Source organism: Paramisgurnus dabryanus, chromosome 22 (genome assembly GCF_030506205.2).
Source record: "Paramisgurnus dabryanus chromosome 22, PD_genome_1.1, whole genome shotgun sequence".
Taxonomy (NCBI): domain Eukaryota; kingdom Metazoa; phylum Chordata; class Actinopteri; order Cypriniformes; family Cobitidae; genus Paramisgurnus; species Paramisgurnus dabryanus.
The window spans coordinates 12246870-12272578 of NC_133358.1; the positions used below are offsets into that span (position 1 = coordinate 12246870).

The 25709-nt window shown below is 35.2% G+C and overlaps 1 protein-coding gene across 1 annotated transcript in view; it reads right to left on the reverse strand.

Annotated features, from left to right (window-relative positions):
• The window catches only part of LOC135785397 (F-box/LRR-repeat protein 7), a 36915-nt gene extending 12895 nt beyond the window's left edge, over positions 1-24020 (reverse strand). The window contains exons 1-2 of the mRNA XM_065294800.2: positions 23779-24020; positions 12171-12260 (exon numbers count right to left, since the gene is read on the reverse strand). Coding sequence (XP_065150872.2) covers positions 12171-12260; positions 23779-23872 — 184 coding nt within the window. The 5' untranslated portion in view covers positions 23873-24020. The remainder of the gene's footprint in view (positions 1-12170; positions 12261-23778) is intronic.
• Positions 24021-25709: the final 1689 nt, after the last annotated feature.

Below are 25709 nucleotides of genomic sequence, written 5' to 3' on the forward strand. Positions count from 1 at the left end.
GAACGATTCGAGAAATCATACTAAGTGTCGTTTCGTCTCGCTCTCGCGGCATTTTGACGTCTTCGCCTGATGAATTCGAACAAGCCTATAGGCGACACATGAGTGGGCGTGTGTCACGGTAGAATACATGCACACTTGTTTTTTTGTTTTGTTAAATACTTAGACTTTAAAATTCACTTTAGGAAGACAATACACAAGGCAAACGTGATTTTTAAATAGCGCATTTTATCATTAAAATCCCATTCAACATTAATGGTGATCTGAGGGGGCGGGATAGTGCCAGTGAGGGGGCGACGCCCCCTCACGCCCCCTTGTGGCGCCGGCCCTGTGACTTATCCTCTTTCCCTCTCTATAGATCTTTACATAGTGTTGAGTTAACAAATAAGGACAAACACAACAAACTGGACCATAAAGACAAGACCAGTTAGTAGTAGTTAAAATGATCAGACTTTTTATGCTCCTCACAAGGCAGAAATCAATTTATCAGATCAATACTGATCAGTGACTTAAAGGATTACTCCACTTTATTAAAAAAAAATTTGATAATTTACTCAGTCGAGAAGAAATTACGAATATTATTTTAAAGAAAAACATTGCATGTTTTTATTTCAGTTTAACTCATTCCCCGCCAGCGTTTTTTTTTACTTGCCAGCCAGCGCCAGCATTTTTCACTATTTTCACAAAAGTTTAATGCCTTCCAGAAAATGTTCTTCTTTAAATATATAAATATACAATATATCAAATGATAGACCCTCTGCTTTAAAAAAAACAACGTTTCACCCTACCTTCATTAGTTCTCCTTTTATCACCTCTCAAATATGGGTAGGTTTCTTCAAAAACACCAAATTTTGATAAAGATGATCAAAGATACAGTAATAAAATTTTTGTGAAGGACATACAGCTGGTTGCCCTATGGCGATACTTCCAGGTTTTATAAGTTACGAAAGAGCGCCACCTGGTGGATAATAGCAGTATTACGAATTGCTGGAAACACTCGTCATTGGCATGGAAACGTTGTCTTCAGTGGCGGGGAAAGAGTTTATAGACTTTATTTTGGACCTCAACAGTTAACATTTTCAATGCAGTTTAAAATTGTAGTTTCAACGCAGCTTCAAAGGGCTCTAAATGATCCCAAACAAGGCATAAGAGTCTTATCTAGCAAAACAACATTTTCGGCAAGAAAAATAATAAATATGTACTTTTAAACCACAACTTCTTGTCTTGTACCAGCCGTGTGATGCGCCAGCACAACCTCATGTAATACGTAAGCACATCGAAAGGTCATGCATGACGTATGCAAAACTACCGTCCCAGTGTTTACAAGTGTAGGGAAAATGGACAATTCCGATGTTGTTGTATGTGAAATCATACAATTTAATGTCTTTGTGTCAGTTTATTGTTTAAAATAGTCCGCAAATGTGCGTTTCACAAATGTAAGGTGTGACCTTTCGACGTTTACGCATTACGTGAGGTCGTGCTGATGTGTCACAGGGCTGGTGCAAGACGAGAAGTTGTGGTTTAAAAGTGCCTTTTTTAGTCATTTTGCTAGATAAGATCCTTATGCCTCGGTTGGGATCGTTTAGAGCCCTTTGAAGCTGCGTTGAAACTGCAATTTTAAACTGAATTGAAAATGTAAACTGTTGAAGTCCAATAAGGTTTATTAAAATAAGAAAAATCCTGAAATGTTTTCCTCAAAAAACGTAATTTCTTCTCTACTGAACAAAGAAAGATATGAACATTTTGGATGACATGGGGTAAATTATCAAGATTTTTATTTTAAGAAAGTGGAATAACACTTTAATACCTCAAACACCACCCCATACCCAACATGGCACTGCGATATCATTTAACACCTTGAAATGTAAAAGATCAAATGTTCCTGCGCAATTCAATGCAACTGGCCTGGTATATCAAAGACCAAAATGTAATGACCCACCTTATCCCAACATGTGCGCAGCAGACACACACCAACTCTCGCAGATCACACGAATCAAATACAAACACTCATAGTGGGTTGCAAGATGTTCTGGGAAACCCGCCTTATAAAGTTATGACAAGAAGCAAATTGTGGTATCTGCTGTAATGTGGTCATAGACATCTGGGGAATAGACAAAATAATCCCCCTGTTCGGGAAAGAGAAGGATTCATGAGGTAATGGGATGTCATCCAGATTCTGTCTAAGGGTTCTCTTAACTTTAACCAGAATGAAAGCCCGGCTCCAACATTCCATAAACTATTATCCCAAAACACATTATAAAATTATGTTGTTTATGAACCTCATACAGTAAATCACTTCAATATCTTAAGCTGTGAAAAAGTTAAAACAGATAATTTGGCTCCACCAAACAGGTCTCTTGCTCATGTATTGGTTCAATCAGAGGGTAAAGACTGTGTAGTGTAGCCATATTTTCACAGCTGAGCTTTATAATAACTGTAAAAGTCATACGGACAGAGTGCTTCCTTTGAGGACGACTCAAACATAACTTTGCTCAACATGACTTGGACAGGTCTAGGTGAGACCAAAACATTGAAAATATATTGATGTCACAAAAGGTGACAATTTGTGACTGAACCGGGTACACGAGAGTCAAAATCACATCATCCTGCTGTTTGACTAAATAAAGTCTTGACTATTCTGCCAAGTGAGCTTAAAATATGAATGTATTATATTTGATAGGTAACTCAAATAACATCTGGAGTTTGTTAATGAATACCATCCAGAAAATATCTCTATGTCTCTGGCTCTGGCCTTTGTAAACAGCAAAAATTATATGACGACAAAGTCAAGCGACTCTCTCATCTATTCAGCACAGAAAAACCCCTCTGGCATAAATTTTTCCTTAATTTTGTGTTTGGGTTTCATCCATTTGCCACAAACCAAAAGGCATGGACATAAAACATTGAGTCCAATATACATAAAGCACAACTGTTTCTAAGCTGTTTGTAATACAGTAGTTTTTGGTAAACCTCAACGTCTTTTTTTATGAACTTGAATAAAAAAGATGTCAAATCAACATATATTTTTGTGTTACTTTAACTTAATAAATTAACTTAAACAATTTCACCTTGTTTTTATATATTTTGCAGTGGCGGCCAGTGACTTCTTTTTTTCGAGGGTGCTCGATGCAAAGTTCGTCACATGTATGTAGCCCATCATGTGTGTTGTTCGTAATTTCAAAATATGTGTTCTGCATGTCGAGTTATCCAATGTGCATCACGTGAATAATTAATGCATTTATTAATGTAAATCTGCTTTGAAACAGTTAAATAATTGTGAGAAGCGCTATACTGTATGAATAAAACTGAATTTAACTAAATAATTTTTATTTATTATTTGCAATTATTTAGATATTCATTACCTAAATAATTTTTTAATGAAATATTAACTTCTGAGACAGTGAGAGGAAAATAGATTTAACTAAATTAATTCACTGTGAAAAATACTTTTCTGCCTTAAAATTTTTTGTTGAATCAACTCAGATTTACACGTCATGTCAACTTACTCTTTTTTTATCTTGACAAGAGGTGAGTTGTTACAACTTATAAATTGAAGTTTACTTTTTTCAATATTTTATAAGTTATAACAACTCACTTGTAGTTATAATAACTCATCTCTAGTTAAGATAAATAATTGTAAGTTTAAATGACTTGTAAATCTAAGTTGATTCAACAAAAAAAATTTAAGGCAGCAAAGATTTTTACAGTGGTTAACAGTTTTTGTTGGACTATTTACCATAATTTTTATACTACATACTGTATTAATATAAACTATAACAATATATTACTATGTAAAAAAAATTAATGTCTTCATTAAAATGATGAGTTATATGCGTAACATAAAGGTGGTCGCCTTATAATGGGTTTCACTATAAAAATGTGGCAACGTTGTAATTTTTCACAAAGTTCACAGACATTGTTTTGTTAATATCATGCCAAGCACACCTGATTTTTGAATCAAAAACTTTCCAACCCAGTCCAATGTAACTCTAGAAATCATTCATCAGAATTTGATAGAAAAACAGTACTCCATTGCTGGGTAAATTATTTAATTGTGTGCTTCATAGTACGCACTAACCATTCTTTACCAGTGAAATAAGAAAATGGCCCTGAGAAATGGAAACAGCAAACCACATCTCGTGTGTATTATAAACCACACATATTGGCAGGCCACATTTCAACATCTGACATCGGTATTGTACAATTTAATTCATGGTAAAATAAATCTGTCATACTTTTCCACCTATGCAACATTTACTAAACTCTAAGTCATTGTGATCAGAATGTGTTAGTAGGTTTTGCTGGGGTTGTCTAATCTGTTGTTATGAAGTGCTCACCATCAGTAATCAGTGTTGTCGTTTGGCCCTGCTTAAAATCCCATTTCTCATCAGTGCAGGTCTCTGAGGTCCTGTATAACAAATATCTACTTATATATTATTTGCAGTACAGAAAATCAACTCTGACACAACACATGCAGAGCAAGCCTCCATTATGAGAAAAAAATATGATCTTTGTAGCATAGCTGTTTACAAACTGTTAAACAGCTTGCAGAATGTACACTCTCATAAAAAAGGTACATAAAAGATAAAAAAGTTGTCACTGGGTTGGTACCTTTTCAAAAAGTACACTTTTGTACCTTAAATTTGCATATTGGTATCTCTAAGGTACACATTGGTACCTTAGGGGTACATAGGACCTTTCTTAAAGGTACCATCCTAGTGACAACTTTTGTTCCTTCCTTTCTGAGGTCATATAAAGAAAATAAATTACCTGTTTCTTGCAAAGTTTCAATTACACTGAAAAAAATTATTCATTCAATTTACTCAATTTTGCTTAAATAAATTGATTGCAACCACTCACCTTAAAAAAATTGAGTAAATTGAATGAATCATTTTTTCAGTGTAGATAAGGGAGGTTCATAAAACAATTCCTGCTAAAATGTGCCAGTAGTAATGCACTGATTATGTATTTATGGCAAAATGTGATAGCTAATTTTTAAGAAATGGACAGGAAAGAAAGAAAGAGTACATGAACAAGATGTTTATTTGCTTGTTATTAGGTTTAGAGAAATTAGAAAACAACAACTTCATTTGAAGCACAAAGACCAAAGATTCAACATATTTGTGTTTTTTGTTTTGTTTTATATAAGATTGTATAATTTAAAGATTTAAAGCAAAAGCAGAAAGATCTGACATCAGCTTTGTAAATTATAGGCTAAATAAAACAACAAATTATTATAGTTTTTTTAAAAGGCCTCCAGTGGACAGGTGTTAATAATTAGCATATTTGCTAAAACACCCAAGCAATGCATATGGTTTGTCCAGCCTGATCTCATGAGAATTTGTATATATTTTACAAGTTTACAAGTTTTTTTAATTACGTGGTCTACTTTATTTTAGTCACAGGAAACCTTAGCAAAACTAAAATAAAAGTCAAATGTTACAAAACACACCATTAACTGTTTTTAACATCACTCACTTGATTTATTAACAGCACAGTCTGTCACTGAAGAGATCTGAGCTGAAACTACAAGGTTGACTAATATTCACTCTGGGCTAATAGTTCTGCTCTCGTAATTAATATTTCGTCCTCAAACAATCTGTATCGAAACCACACCTCAAACACATAAGTCGAGCCAATAAAAACTTTCCAGGGACAACAGTTACTGAGCCAGGACTGAACTTGTATTGTATATCTTGAACCAAGTCCCAAATAAGGAATGTGGAGTTCAGAGACTGTGCATTTTAACCACTTTACTTGAGCACCTCTCCACATTCTCTCTCATTATCTATTGCCATTTGTAAGGATGGGGTACTGCTAAATTTGGCAATTCGGAAGCCCACGGAAATCTATCTGTGTTGCTGTGTTGAGTTTTATTAAGAGTTTCAAGAGGTTCATTTCAAAATGAATGCTGTAGGAAACTCTCCCACTTCCAGATACTTTCTATTTAATGGGGAGATCATTCAGATGTTTCTTTTTTGAGGATTATCTTTTGTAGGAATTCTTTGGGAGTAAAAAAAACCCTGTAAATATCCTCGGATGTGATCTATCTACTGTAACATTCCTCATCTGAACAACCAAATGCCCAAAAGAGATTTTGCTGGAAAACAGACAAAGGCAACAGGTGTTCTTACTAAGATTACTACAGTTTGCCTTTTCCAAAAACCTGTGATTGATGAAACAGTTCTGGATTATATGAATGATGGTTAGATGGTTGTCAAAATGTATTTCAAGCTTTTAAAAGCAAGTTGGTTGGCCTTTTAATGGTTTAGTTTTAGACTTTCCCACACTTTAGGACATCATATTTTTCATTTTGATTAAGAAGTTCATTGCTGATCAAAAGCGCAGATTGTTGCGTATACACATAAGAATTTTGGAGACACGGCAAATAAACATAAAAGGTACATTTTCCTGGAAAAAAGTGGAAAGGCCATCTGTTGTACAGTGGATTAATAATATGTCTTTTTGTTTGTCAATGGAAAAGATTACATATATTCTAAAAGGTAAATTGTCCCTATCTGAGGATATTTGGAAACCCTTTATATCCTTTATCTCAAACTCTGATTTTAGTAATGTAATGGGTGAGGTTAAAAGAGACAAAATATCTTGATTCTTAATGTATTTACACCCACATTATATTCAGGGGCGTCATGCACCAATTTTTTTAAGGGGGCACAGTGTGCACAGCTTACAGAAATGTGTGCATACATAGTGATGGTCGTTTTCGAAGCACTGCTTCATGAGGCTTCGAAACATTTACCAATCTTTTGTTTTGAATCAGTGGTTCGGAGCGTGTTTCAAACTGGTTGAAGTCACGTGATTTTAGCAAACGAGGCTTCATTACGTCATAACTGTTTTAAACGTTTCAAAAATCCAATGGTTTACCACTAGGGGGAGTTGATCACAAATGATTTTATTATGCAAGTTCATAAAACATTTATCCGATCTGACTAATAACACTACCATTTTGTCTACTTTTTGTTTATAGACAGATTTTATGACAAAAATGTGCATAATTAAAAGGGTAGTTAGTTTTAATGATTTGTTTGCCCCAAATAAAACTAAAAACACATTATACACTTTAAACAATGTCTTAATTAAGTTTAATATTTTTTAAAACATTTGAGTAAAAATCTTCCTATTATTTTATAAAAAAAGTGTAAAATGTTTGGACATATCTGCTTTTACACTCTTTTGACCAGCAGGGGTCGCCAGCGTGTGTGGTGTTTCGAACTGCTTTGAAAAACTGAATCAATTTTCGAATTAATTCGTTCAATTGATTCGAAGCTTAGAAAAGTTTTGTTTCTCCCATCATGCATACACGGACATCAAACGAAATATTATAGAGCTTTCAGTCTTTTCCATGGCACTATTTTGAGCCTTCCTGCCTTTATGACAAAAACCTCCAAAATCAAAGTGTTGACTAACTTTCATATCAAATATTATTCAATCGGAATAATGACATATTCCATCATATTTACATCTGGAACGGCATGTTTTGTTTATTTACGCTTTGTTTAATGACTTGTTTAATTGTGTCAATGCATTTTGCACAACAACTGCATAATCCTATACAATTAATGTAATTTTAAATCCATAAAGTTTATAAACAACGAAAATTACATAAGCTATAGCCACGTGATTGAGTTTAATGTGTAAAAAAGATTCAAAAAAATGTTTAGATAAAAATTATTAGAGGAACGGATTTTTGCACTTTACCTCATATGTGAGCATGTGTCATTCCGCGTCCCCGTGAACTCTGGCGAACTTTGGCGTTGTACCAAGAAGATGAATCTAGAAATCTCTACTAATATAACGTTGAGACGGTCATATTTTAAACCATACAGTTTCTACACAGATGAGGTTAACTGCACATTACCGAACTGGGGTTTGGAAATGTTGTGAGCGTTTCTTACACGTTTTAATTCCTCAGTTGGCAAAATGCAGCAGCAACAGCAAAGAGCTCGTGAGCGCGCTCAGACGTTGATGACGTCAGCGACTGCACTGAATGCGGGGCCTGCCGCCAGAAGTAATGTAACACTATCAAAACGGCGAAAATCTCCGAAAAGTGACAAGGATGCAGCACAGAATTAATAATATTATGCATATTAAACAGATTAAAAGACAAATAACAGATTAATGGGCGCTTCTTTGATTTTGAGGCTCAAAAAACCAAGGGGGCAACTGCCCCCTCAGTTTGAATGGGCATGACGCCTCTGATTATATTAGTAATCATTTAGCCAATTACTGTTTTTTCCCAAGTTACCCCTTTTTATATTTGCTTTCTGGTTGACTATTTTCAACTACTTTCAACTCTTCTCGGTTTGCTGTTTGTATTGACCTGTGCCTTTTTTTCATTTAATGTTAATTAGTGTCTTTCCTTTAATGTCATGTTATTTATTGTTATTTTGTTAAAAGAGATCTAACTATTTCATTTAAAATATTTTTGAAATATACTGGGATAATTTGTTAAATCTCAATAAACAAATTGTTAAAAAAAAAGGTAAATTTTCCACTGGGGTAAACATGTTTCACTTATCTTTTATTAAGTATATCTGCAAAATAAAATAATTCTTCTATTCGTTTTATTAGGCATTAGTATTTCCTCAATGTTACTGGTAACTCTCTTGTAACATAATTTTCTTTACTTGCCAATGCCAAACTGTATTCAGATTTGACAAATATTAATTTAAGCTAATTTTAGCTGTTTAGCTTCATAGTAAAACCTACAAAAGATAAATTTTAAAATATATTTTATTAAAATTACCAATAAAGATGACAGAGTAAATAAACAGCTCTATAGATATAAATTGTGTCTCCTAGATTAGACACACAAACACTGATCATGTGTTTATCCTATTGGAACCTCTGTAATAAATTCATACGAAGTGAATCATTGAAAAACATTGATTAAATTGAAATAATAATAATAAAAAAATGAACAAATGTGGTCATATAAATTAATACAAATACCTTGTAAAATACATACAAATTACCATGAGATAGCATTGCATATGGAGGTTAAATGAATTTTAAATGTGGTCATGTACTGTACAAGTGGCATTTATTTAACATTTCAACTTTTTTATGCGATCACAATATTTCTTGATAGTTTAGTGGGCCAGAGTTTTCATGTTTTTCGCATAGCTTAAGCACCTAATCATAGCCTTTAATATAGAACTGAACCTCATTTTATTTCAATGATGTTTTTGCACTAGCCTGACAGAACCACAGGAACAATTGGCTGCTTTACACAAACTATCCTGCCCTCATTAATGCTGGGCGTCGCTTAGTGAAATGTGTTTTCTACGCCGTGTCCTATCTGTCTGTGCCAAAAAAACTAAATACTACAACAGAGCACGACTATAATCGCTCTATTAGCACCCCACTTACTCTTTTTGACACACACACATTCATGCACACCAGATGAGCTATTTTGGGTAAAAACTGGAGTTGGACCTGAATGTCCTTAGCATGAAGAATAAGTTGGGTGTGTACAATAGTGTAAAAAACAGTGCCAAGCTAGAAAACTAATTTCCAAAATGCTGTGGTAGTTCCCGACCAGATCCTGGCTGTTAAATTGAAAACAGTCGGCTTTATATGTTGCATAAGCATTTTATTTGTGTACAAAACTCTGATAAACATCTTAAAATGAATCGTTGCGGAAAAAGGAACTGGAAGTCATTCTGACACGGGACATCTGAACTGTGTGTTAAAGAAATATAATCCGAGTGAGATTCAAAGACGAGGATCAACTGTTGTATAATACAAATAAGTAATTTTTAATACGTGGTCCATTTATACAAAAATTGTGTGTAATCTTGCATTGCTGTTATGTGTTTTAAGCCAGCTATAAAAGTGTGACCGTTTACACTTAGATACTTTTTGACAAAATGGTCAAGAAATGGCCCCTAGCTGTCAATGGGGCGGTACCCTTTCTAAAAGTACATCCTTGTACCTAAAGAGTGCGAATTTGTACATTAAAGTTACATATTGGTACAAATTGTATGCATTCTTGTACCTAACTGGTAAATATTGGGACATTTTTAAAGGGTACTGCTCCAACTAGGGATCATTTTTTGACATTTTTTTCCAACTCATTCTCACAAGATGCGTACAAATGACACGCAGTGTGATTATCGTGCAATATATACGCCAAATTCCGCTTTTGCGTGCATATGATACGCCAGCCCTTCCCATTCACTTACATGGCGATTCGTTTCGTGTCGTTTTATTTATTGTTTTCTCATTTGTATTCTGTTTTTTGAACCATTTTCGCTTGGGTTTAGGGTTAGATTTCAGATTTGTTTAAACAGGTTATTTAATATAGAGGTTTCTCTATGTTTTTGTCTATATTTAAGCCATGGTCGCTTGGAGTTGGGGTTAGAGATGGGGTTTGGGTTAGGATGTCATTTTTAAATAACAAAAGGTTGTTCTAACAAGAGGTCTACATGGAAGACCCGAGACCCGAAGACCCGGGACCCGTACGGGTTCGGGTCTATATTTTAAATGATCAGCCGGGTCCGGGTCGGGTCTCAATCTATTACTTCGGGTCCCGGGTCTGTTTAACCTTGTGGGTAATACCCGAGGTCAATCGGACTCGGAGAACACACACTCACATTTAAATAAAATATTTCAAAATCAGCAACAAAAACTTAGATGAACTGTCGCATACATTTTTTCTATGACGCTAAAATTGCGTTAAAAAGTTTATATTTGGTTGCTCCAACCAAACAGCTAACGCGCATGTGCTCTTTTAATGTGTCTCTGGCTACCAGTCAGGAGCTTCTGCAGTGAGACGCAATGACTTTACCTTTGACAATTGGCTCTTTTATTTAGAAGGCGGGACCTATTCCGCCGTACAGCGCATTTTGCACTGACTTCTCTCATTTTTATAATAATATTATAAATTGACCGTCTTGCTGTTATATCTAAACTTTTTGCGACTCAAAGAGCACAGAGATGATAGCAAAGAAGCAAAGCTAACGAAAGCAGCTATGGTGGCACTGAACAAGCAATCGTTATTATAATCCAAATGGGCAAACATAAGCAAGTTGACCCGATGTAAAACTGCATTAACCATGACTGTAAAGTGGACTTTAAAAGCTGGAATAAGCATTAAACATTTCAATCGTCAAGAGAGGAATAACATGGATGTACTTTCTTGGAAATAAGGATTGTGCATCACACAGACAGGTACAAGGAGGGAGAAGACTAACTTCTATGGGTAAGACAAAAAGTTTAATTTTCGCTACTTGTTTATTGACTTATTAATAACATTTAGCTAAGAATATTTGCCGGTCGGGTTTGTGTCTTCTCGGACGGGTTCGGGTCAAGCTTTTAAATAATAGACAGGTCTTCATCGAATCCGGGTCCAGCTTTTAAATAATAGACGGGTCCGGGTTGGGTCCGGGTCCAGCTTTCAAAACAACAGACGGGTCCGGGTCGGTTCAGTGTAGCACATTTACGGGTCTGATCGGGTTCGGGTAGGAATTTTTGGACCCGTGTAGACCTCTAGTTCTAACCCTAAACCCAAGCGACAATGGTAAAAAAAAACAGAAAACTATAAACAAAACGAAACAATTCGCCATTTAAGTGAATGGGAAGGACTGGTGTATCATATGCATGCAAAAGCGGAATTTGGAAAGGAAAAGGAAGGAAAACTAAAATGCCTGCATCTATCATTTTACAAAACAACTCTAAAATGCTCTGATAAGTGTCCAGTAATTGTGCAGAATGTAAGACTACATAAAAATCTGTAATGAATATGCCAATATCTGTAATATCAGCTGCTAATATAGTACAACACAGGTTTGCAATAGGCCTCATCCACCCCACCATGGAGTTAAAACGATGATGTTTTTCTAATTTCAGGAGAGCATCTAAGAAAAACAGCCACACATGCTGAAGTCTTGCAGCTAATATCCAGATATTAACCTGCCCTGGGGATTACTCATAAGACAAATGGCCCATGGGGTACTTTTAATGGGAATGTTGAGGTTGTTTTCAATTTCCAGGTTATCCTAGGAGCATATAAGTTGTCCAAAATGTAGAGCATTTCATAAAGAGAGAGAGACAGTAGGAGAAAAAGAGAAAGAGAGAGAGAGAGAGAGAGAGAGAGAGAGAGAGAGAGAGCAGGCATTATGACTCATAATGAGTACCATATGCTTTACCTTCACTGGTAGTCACATTTTTCTGAGCTTTGGTGGGTGTGTGATCAGTGCTGGAGCTCACGTCGGAGGAGATACTGGAACTGCCTTTTCCTGGGAAAACAGGAAAGAAGTAAACAACCTTTTGTGTAGGCACACTTATGTATACACACTTGTTATACAGAGACTGTGTTTTTCCTGTTTTTTAATGTGTCAAGATCAGTGTTAAGAAAGCAAATGCAAAACTGCAGCTTGCCAAACAATAAGCTGCTTATAAGTAAGAAATGTTCACCCAAAATGAAAATTCTGTCATTATCAGGCCAGTCTCACGAAATAACGTACCTATAGTCACGTAATTTTTTGATTCTTTTTTGTGATACTGTCACGAATTTCCGCGTTTTTCCGTGATCGTATCACAAATTTTTGTTTATGTGTCATTGTCACGTATTGGTTACTCAACTGTTTTCTTACCATTTTTGCTAGGGTTAGATTTACATACAATGACATCCTTTCCTAAACCCAACTCTAACCCTTATGCCAGGCGACAATGGTTTAATCAGAAAAATTCAGAAAAAATAGTATAAACCAATAGTTAAAATGTCATCCTAATGCAAACACCAAATCTAACCCTTAACCGAAGTGAAAATGGTTTGAAAATAGAAAAAAGCAGTTGAGTAAACAATACGTGACAATGACACATAAACTAAACACATAAAATCACAAAAAAACAATTTGTGTGAATTCGTGGAAATTCGTGTGACTATAGGTACATAATTTTATGAGACTGCGTAGGCATTATATATATCATAAAGCTGGATTAGCTCAAATCGGCTATGACTGCAAAGGCAGTATCACATTTACGGTACTTTCATGGCGCATTTGCATCCTTTTTAAAGCTTCAGTCCCCATTCATTGTAACGGCATGAAAATAAGTCACTGTGACATTCTTTAAACGTTCTCCTTTTGTGTGCAAAGAAAAAAAGTCATATGGGTTTGAAACAAAATAGGTCTGACTGCATCAAATGTAAACTGAAATGTACACTACAAGTAGTAAAACTAAATCAAAAACATGCAGCTGTATTAAAGTGACCACTTAAATGAACTGGCAAATAGAATTTTGAAACAGTTAATCAATATCAATCATCTGAACTAACCGATTTGCTAAAACAGACTTGCTGAACCAACCAATTTGCTTCAATGATTTCAATTTGCTTCGGTGTTACCAACATTACAAGAGAGGACATTCAAGGAGAGCTAACTGTCTTTCTTTATTCAAATACAATTACAATGAGTTATTCAAGATCAGCATTGGGCATTTTGTCATGCTATACCACTGCTTATTGGACAAACTTGCTTGTATACTGAAAAGTTATTAATATTAGCCTGGCAGGGTTTCCCACAGCACTTTGCAGTTTGGGCGGCCCGCCTAAGCTCAGAAACCCTACCGCCTTAACTAGGTTGTCAAAAAAAAAAATTGCTGCACAAAAGGCCATCAATTGCATCTTGGACAATAGCACGGACGCGCTTCACACCACGAACGGGCACACGCGCCACACAGGCCACACGGCCAAATGAGAGAAAGACGTGGTCCGTCACTGTCTGGAGGATAACTAGACGTTCTACAAATCTGCTTCAGTTTGTGTTTATTAACCTTTTAGTTTCACTTCATCACGCAACTATTTTCGTTAGAGGTATCTGTTAAAAACATTTAATTAATTAATAATCTAGTATGTGTTCATTTTCTGTCATAGTTTCTTCAAAATTAAGTTTTATTTGAGTGATTTAAATAAAAATATTTTCATCATGACGCACACGCCCCGCCACTTTGATTGTCACGCCCCCCGGCCACACCCACCCGCCCAACCCTACCACCTTAACTAACAAATATTCTGCAGGAAACCATGCCTGGTCTCCATTACTGTGGACTTTTGCATATCATTAACATGTCTTCATACACACTTACACACCAAATAAATGTAAAATCGTGAATTGGATAATTGGTGCTCTTTAATATTTTAGGTGTTATTAATTGAAGTAAGTTTCTTAAGAAGAGCAGCTTTAAACTTTCGACAAAAAACTAATCTTACGAAACTATAACATCATTTTTTTTTCTCTCACGATAAGTTATTTAAAAAAATCATAGTGATGGATGTTGGTAATTTTATATATCGCAGTCACCACATTGGCTATTACATTTAATCGAAGGAGATGCAGGCATGTATTTCAAGAATTAATAGCAAGTTTCCGTTGGCTGTATTTTTACCTTGCAATTTCAATTTGGAAATGCAGTGCTACTAAAATTCATTAGGCTATAACGGTATAATGCTACTGAAAAATATATTTAAGATGGTTCTGTTAGTCCCCTTAACTCTGGTCAAGATCTCTTTTGACTGAATGCAAGTGACCCTAAATCTCATCTGTGAGAATGTTGGTGTGCAGTTTCACAGTTGGGTGGGGTGCAGCAGTTCCCACTGTAAGTCAATATTATAACAGATGCAATAAAAGTGCAATCTGACATTTTGTTCCCATCGTTCATTCACTAACTGAACCATTACTGAAAGCAGGAAAACTTCTCTTGTTCCTAATTCAAAGTGAGGTTTGAGGTTTCCGTGATTAAAGATTTTGAGGGGAACTCATTAGTCAGTACTCGTCGGGAATGCACCGCGAAACCCTTCGGTTTACAATGTCTTGCCAAGTGAAAAAGACAATATCCGCATTTGGAATAATATATGGAAGAACTGACTTTGATTCTCCATGGCTGGCGGAGTTTACAGTTATGTTATGATCCTTTGTGACAGACGTATTTATGATTCGTTCAGACATATTTGGCCACTGTGCAAGTAAGAGTGGACAGTGGACACCATTTATGACAGCTTGTTTCTTAAATTTTCTTCTGCTAATCGTTTCTTAAGAGGGTGAATAAGTTCAACACGTGCATATTGGTTTGGAACAGAATACGGAGCTGAATCTTGGATTGGTGTTGTAATAAAAGTGCGGTCATTCACAGCCTGGAACAGAGATCAAGTAATCCAGACATAAATGAAAACAGAATTGAAATCACCAACACACGTAAGATTATATTTCCTCTTTTTCAGTGACAAACCCTTTATAGCACAAAAGACCAGGTTGACCCAGGCTGGTTTATAGTAGACCAAAACTGCCATGATGTGCCCTAGCAAAACTTTGGTGGTCAGGTTGGCCAATCATCATGGTTTTGGATCTGCACCAAGAATGGTTTACTGGTTAAAATGGTTAAAATGTCAGGGAAAATGAACACATCCATGCCATCCTAAGAACCAGAATCCAAAATCTATAATAAACTCTCAAAAAAAGACCGTCACTGGAGAGGTACACTTACAAAAAGTACAACTTTGTACCTAAAGGGTGCATATAAGTACCTTAAAGGTACATACAAGTACCAAATGTATATCTGTAGCTAAATGGTACATATCAGGACCTTTTAAAAGGGTACTGGTTCCAATGACATCATTGGAGTGTACGGTATCCCGGCAGGCTTTCCTAATTTTGCCAAGTGGTTGATCTCCTGAGGGCAACATAATGTTGACAACATTTTAATCAACCAATCAGATTTCAGAAATAAGTTTAGCTTGTTTCAAGTTTAAGCTTACAACCAGGATTATCTGCTTCTCTAGACCATTGTTTTTTACTTATCACTTCCCTCTGATTTTAGGGTTTGGTTAGGGTTTGGGGTGGGTTTAGGGTTCATTTATAAAAATGTCGTCCTTGGGTCAACAAAATATGTTGCCCTGAGGACATCTCTCACATGGAAAAATCAAGTCAAGCATGCCGGCTTAAAAGCTTAGTTCATTTCTACCCTGTGAACATAGACTGTAAAAAAAGATGGACGACGCCCGTTCGCTCTCTTTCATTGGTGAAAAGCGAAGCCGGCAGTGTCTCGATACGGTGCTGACATCTTGGGTCTTGAGTCTGCGCAGTAGCGATTTCGGGACCAGTCCTGCGCAGTAGTGAGCAGAAAGTAAAGCCGCGAAATTAAGGCCCCTCCCTCACAGAATTCGCATATCACAGCTGTCAATCATGACGTCACAACCACCATTTTTATAGCATTTAATAACTAAAAACAAACTTATTTTAAAAACAAACACTTGAATTTACATCAGCGTGATACAAACTATAGTAAATGACAGAAACCAACTAAAAAAAGCTAAAGTGTAATTAAATTGTTTAGTTGGTCTCAAGTCCCATTGAATAATATGGGGGAGGCGGCATTTATGACCTATACTAGGACCAGTCACTGGGGGGCGAACGAGACGTTTTGGCTTCACTTTTCAGGGCTTGTGCGGCACGCTTGCCTGTGAGGAATGGTTTCAATTCAAACGTTAAATGTCAAGCTATGGAAAAAGATGTCTGCTTAACTAAACTAAGAAAAAGAAAAGTTTTTCTTTCTATTTTTAACTGCAGATTTATTTAAGACAATATTTACATAGATATTGACCTCTATATACTTTAAACCATGACTTGTGTTTCCATTATTCCATTATACGTCAGCATGACCTTTTATTTAAAAATCTGTAAATGGCTTTTTATCTCTTTATACATTTCATGCGAAATTATGAAACTAAGCCAAGTTTTTCTAAAAAAGGCCTTAGTTACACAAAGGAAATGAGTATGTGCGCTCATCTTCTGGCAGGTAATAAACTCAAGTGGCTATGTGAAAGTGAGTTTTTCATTTCACATACATTGAACTTTCTGCAAATAAGTACATCTTCTCATGAACTGGATTTTGTACGAAGAATAGACACACAAAAACATGCCCTTCCATGCGGCATGTATCCAGTAAATTGCTGGAAAAACACGTGTCCGCCTTGATGCCGTGGGAGAGCTGTTTTGAAAAGATGTTTCAAACAAGCTATCTGATGATATAATGTTTCTGTAGCTCAATTGGTATAGTGTTAACTGGGCAAAGGTTGTGTGTTCGATTTCCAAGTTAAATGAACCATGTAAAATAAGTTCCCATGTAAAATGAACGCTCTCTCGTTTACTGTAGCAAAATAACGTGACCCACATTATTACCACCCTGACAACATGTTGTGGTGACATCACTGATCCAGAACATCTGCTCCAGTGGCTATTGTAGCCCGCAGAAAGTTATTTAACGTGCAAGCGGACCCCATGTGCTTTGCATGCTTTGAATTGCTACCAAATATGAATGCTGTTATTATTATGTTGCTGGGCAAAGGTTTTGCGGAGCTTAAAGTCTTCAACTTAATCAAATTGGATGATGAAACTGTTTAACATCTTCCCCAAAAAATACACAGCAGTGTACTTATTCAGAATTAAGAGCTACAACCATAAATGTCTGGCAAGAGATCTGATTTTATGCTTTATTATAGCTACATTTCTTTACCTAATACATAATAATGATGTATGGCAACCAAATGCGGAGTGTTTTTTTTTACTGGGAGTTGAGTTTTAGATGACATGAGCATTGTGCACTGTTCACACTTTTTTCACACTGCGATTTTATCAAAGTGGATGTCAGGTTGCGTTGACCAGTCAGTATTTAGGCCCAAAATGATCCATTTAATAATAAATTATCATTATCATAAGTATCATCAATAATTATTAAAGCATATATCAAAATTTCTAACTTGGTTATACACAACATTTTTTATTACATCACTTTATGGGAAAATCATATAAAAAGCTAAATTAAAGGAACATTAACATGTAATCCCCTCACTAATGTTTTTGTTGATATGTTTGTCGTTGTTACACGCCGTAAGCATTCCCTGCCCTGCACCACATGACGTAACAAAACAATAATACTACACCACAGGATGCAAACTAAGTAATCCCGGACGAGCCCCCACTTCTTACATGCCGTACACCTTCCCTGCCCAGCCATGCAATATACCAAAACAAAAAAAGGTATACAAAAAAGCTGGGGATTTAAAACTCTAGTTGTCACAACTTTACCGCATGTCTTTTTGCTTATGTCACAGGTAAACAGCAAATCTCATTGAGAATGAATTACCTTTTAGTCCATTAGGGGTCTTTACACTTGGTATTAAGATGTGTTTTCATCGATCGGATCACAAGTGGACGAGAGAGACACATTACGTTTACACCTGGTATTTAAATCCATCTCTTTTGTCCACTTTTGACCGCTTCTGTCCTGAATACTGTGAGGGGACGGTCCGTGAGACGGTGGGCGAGTCTCTGCTGTCATTCAAACGCGAGCGGGAGTAATTATGAGTTTATATGGACGCAAACTAATATTATGTTGGAGTCCGCTGCTTGTTTAGCAAGTAAACATGCTGCACAGAGTTTTGTACGTGTGTATGTAAGAGCTTTCTCTGAATTTTCAGCGCAATTGATGAAATAGGATCGCGTAACTTTCACGCTTTCAAAACGAAACTACGGAGAACACTCGCAGTAGTTTTATGAATGAAAGGCTAAAAATAGCGCTGTTCACCGTATGTTCACGCCAGAAGTCAAAAAAAGACGTAAAACGTGTGTTTATACCTCAGATTACATAAATGGGCGGAGAGAAGGTGGTCGCGTGTGGCTGTTCGAACACATTCAACCACATTTGGTCCGCAACTCCAAAGCGATCCGATCGAAAGTGGTTTCGACTACCTCTGGATGTGGTTGAAAGTGATCGAAAGTGGACGAGCTCAAAACATTTTGAACACCATTTACACCTGGCATTAACGTCGTCCACTTGTGATCCAATCGACGAAAACGCATCTTAATGCCAAGTGTAAACAGCCTCTTAGTTACTGCAAACCACCATCCATCTTTACATCTTTACTTATTACCATTGGTGAATAAGTTAAGATGAATGTGACTTGAAATAAATGTTCTTACTTTGCTCTCAGATTTTGCTTTTGTTCAACATTGAATAAACTCTCACCTGCGTGAATTACGTTTTAAAAATCGAATATGGACTTTGTTTTCAAAAGGTTCCACTCCCTAAACTGGGAACGAAAGTCCTCTACAAAATAAATTAGAAACATTAATCTATTGGTGCTGTCCTATCCCTAACACAGACATTTCCCATCATAGAAATAGCAGTCAAAAAGAGATTTCCTTCAACTTTTCATAAATGGCCCATCACTTATGTTGCCCAGTCCTGCTTTTGATCCACTGACCCTTATCCATAAGTCATAGAGGAACTCTTGATGAAATTTCAAATACAATATTCCAGATGGAGACTAAATTGGTAGGACATTTCCACATATGCACTTGTATATAGTCATTCACAGACAATGACAAACGAAGCTTCACTTTTTGCTCTGTCACGTGCGCGCTTCACATTGCATGTCAGAACGTTCAACCCCAGATGTTTTTTATGAGTTCTTTGCCTTATTCATATTTTTGTGACATAATACTCTATATATAGTATTGTATGTACATATACTTGTGCGTTATGTGTGTGTGTGAACATTATTCTGTACAATACAGTATCAAATCGTATGAATATTAACTCATACAGGAACTTATTGCCACACTTGAATGTGTAAAAGTATTTATTATATTGACCATTCACACACATGTTGTCTAAGCTTTACACATAACATTAAAATTCATCTGAATTCAGCTGGTTGATTTGTTCGACATAAGCAACTGTTATGTGTTTTATTAACCAACAGATGGTGCTCTTTTCAACACTCTCGAAGCTTTAAATCTTAGTTCGAAACAGTCAGGGGAAGTACAGGACATCAAGCTGCAGGGGCACTAAATAGGGGAGTAAATGATGAGGGTACAGGTGATATGAATGAAACAATAATAGGATAATTAAAGGGACACTTCACCCATTTGCATTAATCTTTGTATAGTTAGAACCCCAGACATGTTTTTGAATGGTCATGCATCATTTCCTCAGTTGCCGCTGAGACAGGAGAAATACAGATTTCAGTGTTGTACTTCCTTCTTTCAATGATGTAAAAATCATCATTTTGCATCTTTGAAAGCAGGAAGTCCAATATCTTTGTTGAGGGAGTGATACTACAAACACCCCTTTTCTTGGTCAAATAGGCACCAAATTCGAAATGTATGTTACATTTTGACTACAAATATGACTTTCAATAAAGATTAATGTTTCTACGGGTGAAAAGCTCCTTTAACAAGAAGACGAGGGGGGCGGGGTCAGAAGACGAGACAGGGAAGCACACAGCACAAACAAAGGACATGTGCTACCACACAAAACATGTGGGACTGTCATGATCCTGCCACAAAGAGCAAAAAACTATGACAAGAAGGCAGGACCATAACTGGCATGAATTTCATGCATTTGTAATGTACAAGTGTCCAAATACTGTATTTATTCTCTCAGTTAAGTATAGCCAGTGTTTGGCCTTTTAAACAATGTATACAATTGTACAAATACAGTTTCATAAATCACAGACAGTGCTGTTACTTTTAATTGCAATTATTTAAAGGGGACTTTTCACAAGACTTTTTAAGATGTCAAATAAATCTTTGGTGTCTCCAGAGTACATATGTGACGTTTTAGCTCAAAACTATATATAGATATAGATAATATAGATAATTATAACATATAGATAATTTATTATAGCATGTTAAAATTGCCACTTTGTATGTGTGAGCAAAAATGTGCAGTTTTTGTGTGTCCTTTTAAATGCAAATGAGCTGATCTCTGCACTAAATAGCAGTGGTGTGGTTGAATAGTGCAGATAAAGGGACAGTATTATCCCCTTCTGACATCACAAGGGGAGCCAAATTTCAATAACCTATTTTTTCACATGCTTGCAGAGAATGGTTTACCAAAACTAAGTAACTGGGTTGACCTTTTTACAGTCAGATTTTTTGGTATTTTTTCCAGTGAGAGACTACATATGCTTTTGTTCTGGTTTTATTAAAACATTTAAGTTGAAAAATATTTTATAAAATACAAAAAACATGTTTGTTTGTATTACTATATGCTTCAAGACTTCATCCGAGGTTGTATTTGGAGAAAATTGGGTTTAATTTCACAGTGGTTTTGTTTTCTTTACTTTCTGTTATGACAGCAGCTGGGCTGCTTTGAAGGTAGATAATGTTGTAGTACAAATATCTTTGCACATTTGTGTATTGAACTCCCTTCTGACTTTATGATATGGGCCTATCTTTGAGTTACCTAAATAGGTGGAATAAATTCTCGCAGTAACACACACGCAAGAATGCTATACTAAATGGGTAGCAATACAAACAACGAAACATAACCCAGTAATGTTATACTAAATATCAGCACTTTTATAAAGTTACTTGGCCAAAACAAATTTGAGGACCATAACTAACCAATATAATATAATAAAGAAAAACTAAAATAATATAGTTTACTGCAGAAACTTTTGTTTTTCCAAAATATTTGCACCTGCTTAGATCATGGTGGACCACACAGATTCTTACTTTCTACCATATTTCTGTATGCTTCACACTCTTTAAAAAAAGATGCCAAGTTGTTGGATAACCACACAAGTGACAATAAAATGGTCAATTAAAATGAAAGAGACGGCAAAAAAGCTGTTCTCAGTAGGTCCACACAATCCAGGTCTTATATAAGAGACACCTGACTGTGAAAAGCTCCAAACCTACTGTCATTAAACTAAACACAACACATAATTTCAGTTTCCACTTGACTGGTTTACCACTGGATCTGGATTTTGGAGCAAAGCAGACAGATGTTACGACTGTACTGTGAATACACCATTAAAAGGATGTTTATAAACGGGTCAGTTCTGTATTTAAATGTGTGCACAAACTCATATATTCAAACAAACAGCTGAATGAATTATTATGTTATTATAAATCATTTATTATTTTAATCATGTAATTTAGCTGACACTTTAATTTAAAGTGATTTTAAAGAGAAATTAAAAGTAAATTTATAGAGTGGCAGTTCACTTGACAAATCCTGAGTATATTGTCTCGCTCACGGGCACAATTGGGATTATCTAGGATCATCCGTTGCAGGGTTTAAACCTAACACCTTTTAGTCACTATCGTGTATTTTGAACTTTAACTTTTATAATTAGTGTAAACAAAAGAAAAACATAGTATGCAATACATTAAGAACCACAATACTGTATTATACTTTAGTATTTAGTAAACTGCATTCATTCGTAGAATACTGTAGTACATTACAGTACTACACTTTGTTAATTTATACTACAGTATTCTGTACTATTAACTATAGTGAATTATTAAATTGTTGTGAACTATGTAGTATGCATTACTATAGTAATTTGTAGTATACAGAAGTATAACAATCTCTATACTTTGATGATGTATACTTCAGTATTCTATAGTATTAACTATAGTGAATTATTAAAATGTGATGAACTATGTAGTATGCATTACTATAATAATTTGTAATATAAAGAAGTACATCAATCTCTACTCTTTAATAAAGTATACTTCAGTATTCTGTATTAATAACTACAGTGAAGTATTAAACTGTAGTGAACTATGTAGCATGCATCACTATAGTAATTCATTGTATACAGAAGTATATAAATCTCTACACTCTGATATTGTACTGTATACTTTAGTATTCTAAAATATTAACTATAGTGAATTAATAAACTGTAGTGATCTATGTAGTATGCATTACAATAGTCATTTGTAGTAGTATACAGAAAATTATTTCTACACTTTGATAATGTATACTTGAGTATTCTGAAAGAATTAACTACATTATAGTGAATAACTAAACTTTAGTGAACTAGGTAGTATGCATTACTATATTAATTTGTACTATACATAAGTATATCAATCTCTACACTCTTATATTGTACTGTATACTTTAGTATTCTGAAGTATTAACTATAGTGAATTATTAAACTGTAGTGAACTATGTAGTATGCATTACAATAGTAATTTGTAGTATACATAAGTATTTTAATCTCTACACTTTCATAATGTATACTTCAGTATTCTGTAGCATTAACTATAGTGAATTATTAAACTTTAGTGTACTATGTAGTATTCATTACTATAGTATTTGTAGTATACAGAAGTATATTAATCTCTACACTTTGATAATATATACTTCAGTATTCTGCAAGAATTAACTACATTATAGTGAATAAATAAACTTTAGTGAACTAGGTAGTATGCATTACTATAGTAATTTGTAGTATACAGAAGTATATTAATCTCTACACTTTCATAACGTATACATTAGTGTTCTGTAGTATTAACTAAAGTGAATTATTAAACTGTAGTGTACTATGTAGTATGCACTACTATAGTAATTTGTAGTATACAGAAGTAGCCTATTAATCTCTACACTTTGTATTCTGTAGTATAAATGTATATTCTAGTAGTATCTAAAGCCAACCATATAGTGAATTGACAAACTGTTTTATCTTAAATAGGCTACTACATGCTTTACTATGGTAAAGTTCAAAAACACAATAAATACTAAAGTATACTGTATTTTTCATGTGGAAAGGCATTTCTGTATAGTGCGTGCTAAAGTGATGTGAATTACGTACAGCACTTTTAATGCTTTTTTTGTTTATGCATTAGTTTCTTCAAACCTAAGTCCCAAAATAAGTATGCATAACATGAAAAGCTCAAAGCAGCACTGCACATCGTTTACATAACATTTACGTTTGTCCATGTCTTAAATATCACATACCTTCACTTTCATACGGTTTGCCATTGTTCGCACCCATCCTGAAGAGCTCATAGTCTCTCCTCACAATAACATCACAACAGCCTCGACGACACATAACATAACTCCATTATGTCCTTATCACCGCGTCTTCTTTATTAAGATGAATGTGCGCAACATTTTATCCAGCAGATGTCACAACAATCTCATCGTTAGTAAAACAGAAAGCACACTTCAATCGGAGTGACTGCGGACGAGCGCTGATCTGAATCAGACTGAAGAAACTAACAACACGAGAGGGATGGAGGGGCTGGACCAACTTTAAAGAGACCCTACCTCACAATATCCTCCGGTTAAATAAAATTAAGACTTCTACAGCAAATTATACCCTGCTGAAAATAAATCAGCACCCAAAAATTCTAATAGATTTGATTTGTTAAATAGTTATTATGGGATTTGTATTGGCTTTAATGGAAACTATGTCAAAAAACAAAAACAAAACATTAAAGCCCACTGGAATAAGGCACAAAACAAGGAATTTTGTTATGGTTTTAATGGTAAGCAGCTGATGGTTTATAATGGTATTTATAATGGAAACCATTAGAATGTGTAACCTATTGTTTTTGGCAACTCTTACAAATGAAAGGAATAAAAGTACACTTGAATGTACTAAAATATAGGCTGCTTAAATACCAGCAAGTATAATTGTAGTAAATTGTTATTATTTGTGCTAAATAAACATGTAAAAGTTATACATTACAAATGTAATTAAATGTAGACTTATTTTCAACCCAGCATTAGTCACAAAGGGATAACCCCAGCTGCTGTGTTATATTAACCCAGAAAATGTTTACATTTGACCCAACAATGGGTTTAAACATCCCAGCATTTTCGATTAAAACAACCCAGCATAGGTTAAATTACAACCCATCAGGTTTAATTCGTCCCTTTATGACCCAACACTGGGTTGAAAATTGGGTTGGGCTCAGCTGTTGGGTTAGATTAACTCCAAAATGTTTATATTTGACCCAACAAACAACCCAGCATTTTGGGTTGAAACAACCCAGCAAATGTTAAATTATAACCCAACGTGCTGGGTTTGTCCCTTTGTGACCCAACACTGGGTTGAAAATTGGGTCAGGCTCAGCTGTTGGGTTAAATAAACCCTAAAATGTTCATATTTGACCCAACAAACCCAGCATTTTGGGTTGAAACAACCCAGCAAATGTTAAACTATAACCCAACGTGCTGGGTTTGTCCATTTTTGACCCAATGCTGGGTTGAAAATAGCCCAGTATTTTTATAGTGTGTATACTATAGTAGTACTGCAGTGCACTTTAGAAAATAGTGTATTGAAAAAATGGGGTCTCAAAATGTAATACACTTATAAGTTTGTCTTGAAAATAACCCAGCATCTTTTAAAGTGAAGTAGTAAAAAGTACTTTTTGTAGTGCATAAAAATAGTGTTTATTAGATGCACGTTCACCTAAAAAAATTATTTGTCAGACAACGTGGTTTCATAAACAATCTTTAACATCCACAGAGTCTTTCTGGTACACAAATATTATTTTTAGTGGTATAAGGTTGTACAGACTATATAGAGTTAAGAAAGAAATTGATATTTTTGACTAAAATGTTCTTTTGGGGAACAAAAAATAGTTAATTGGCATTACTGCAAAGAACAGCTTATGAAACCTTTATTTTTATGAGCATATTTTCTCAGAGACAGCAACAAAGATTTATGCTGGGTCTTTGACATTTTCCATGAGATATACAGGATGAGGTAAATTCAGTTTTAACCAGGCCATATAAATTATAGCCTGATGTTTATTCTGTTATCTACATTGATATAGGCATTCTTGACTACAGGACAGGTTTCCCACAGATTGTTTCACGATCTCTGAACCAATCCAGTCTGCATCTTTACTGTCTGTTCTATTGTAGACTTCCTGTGT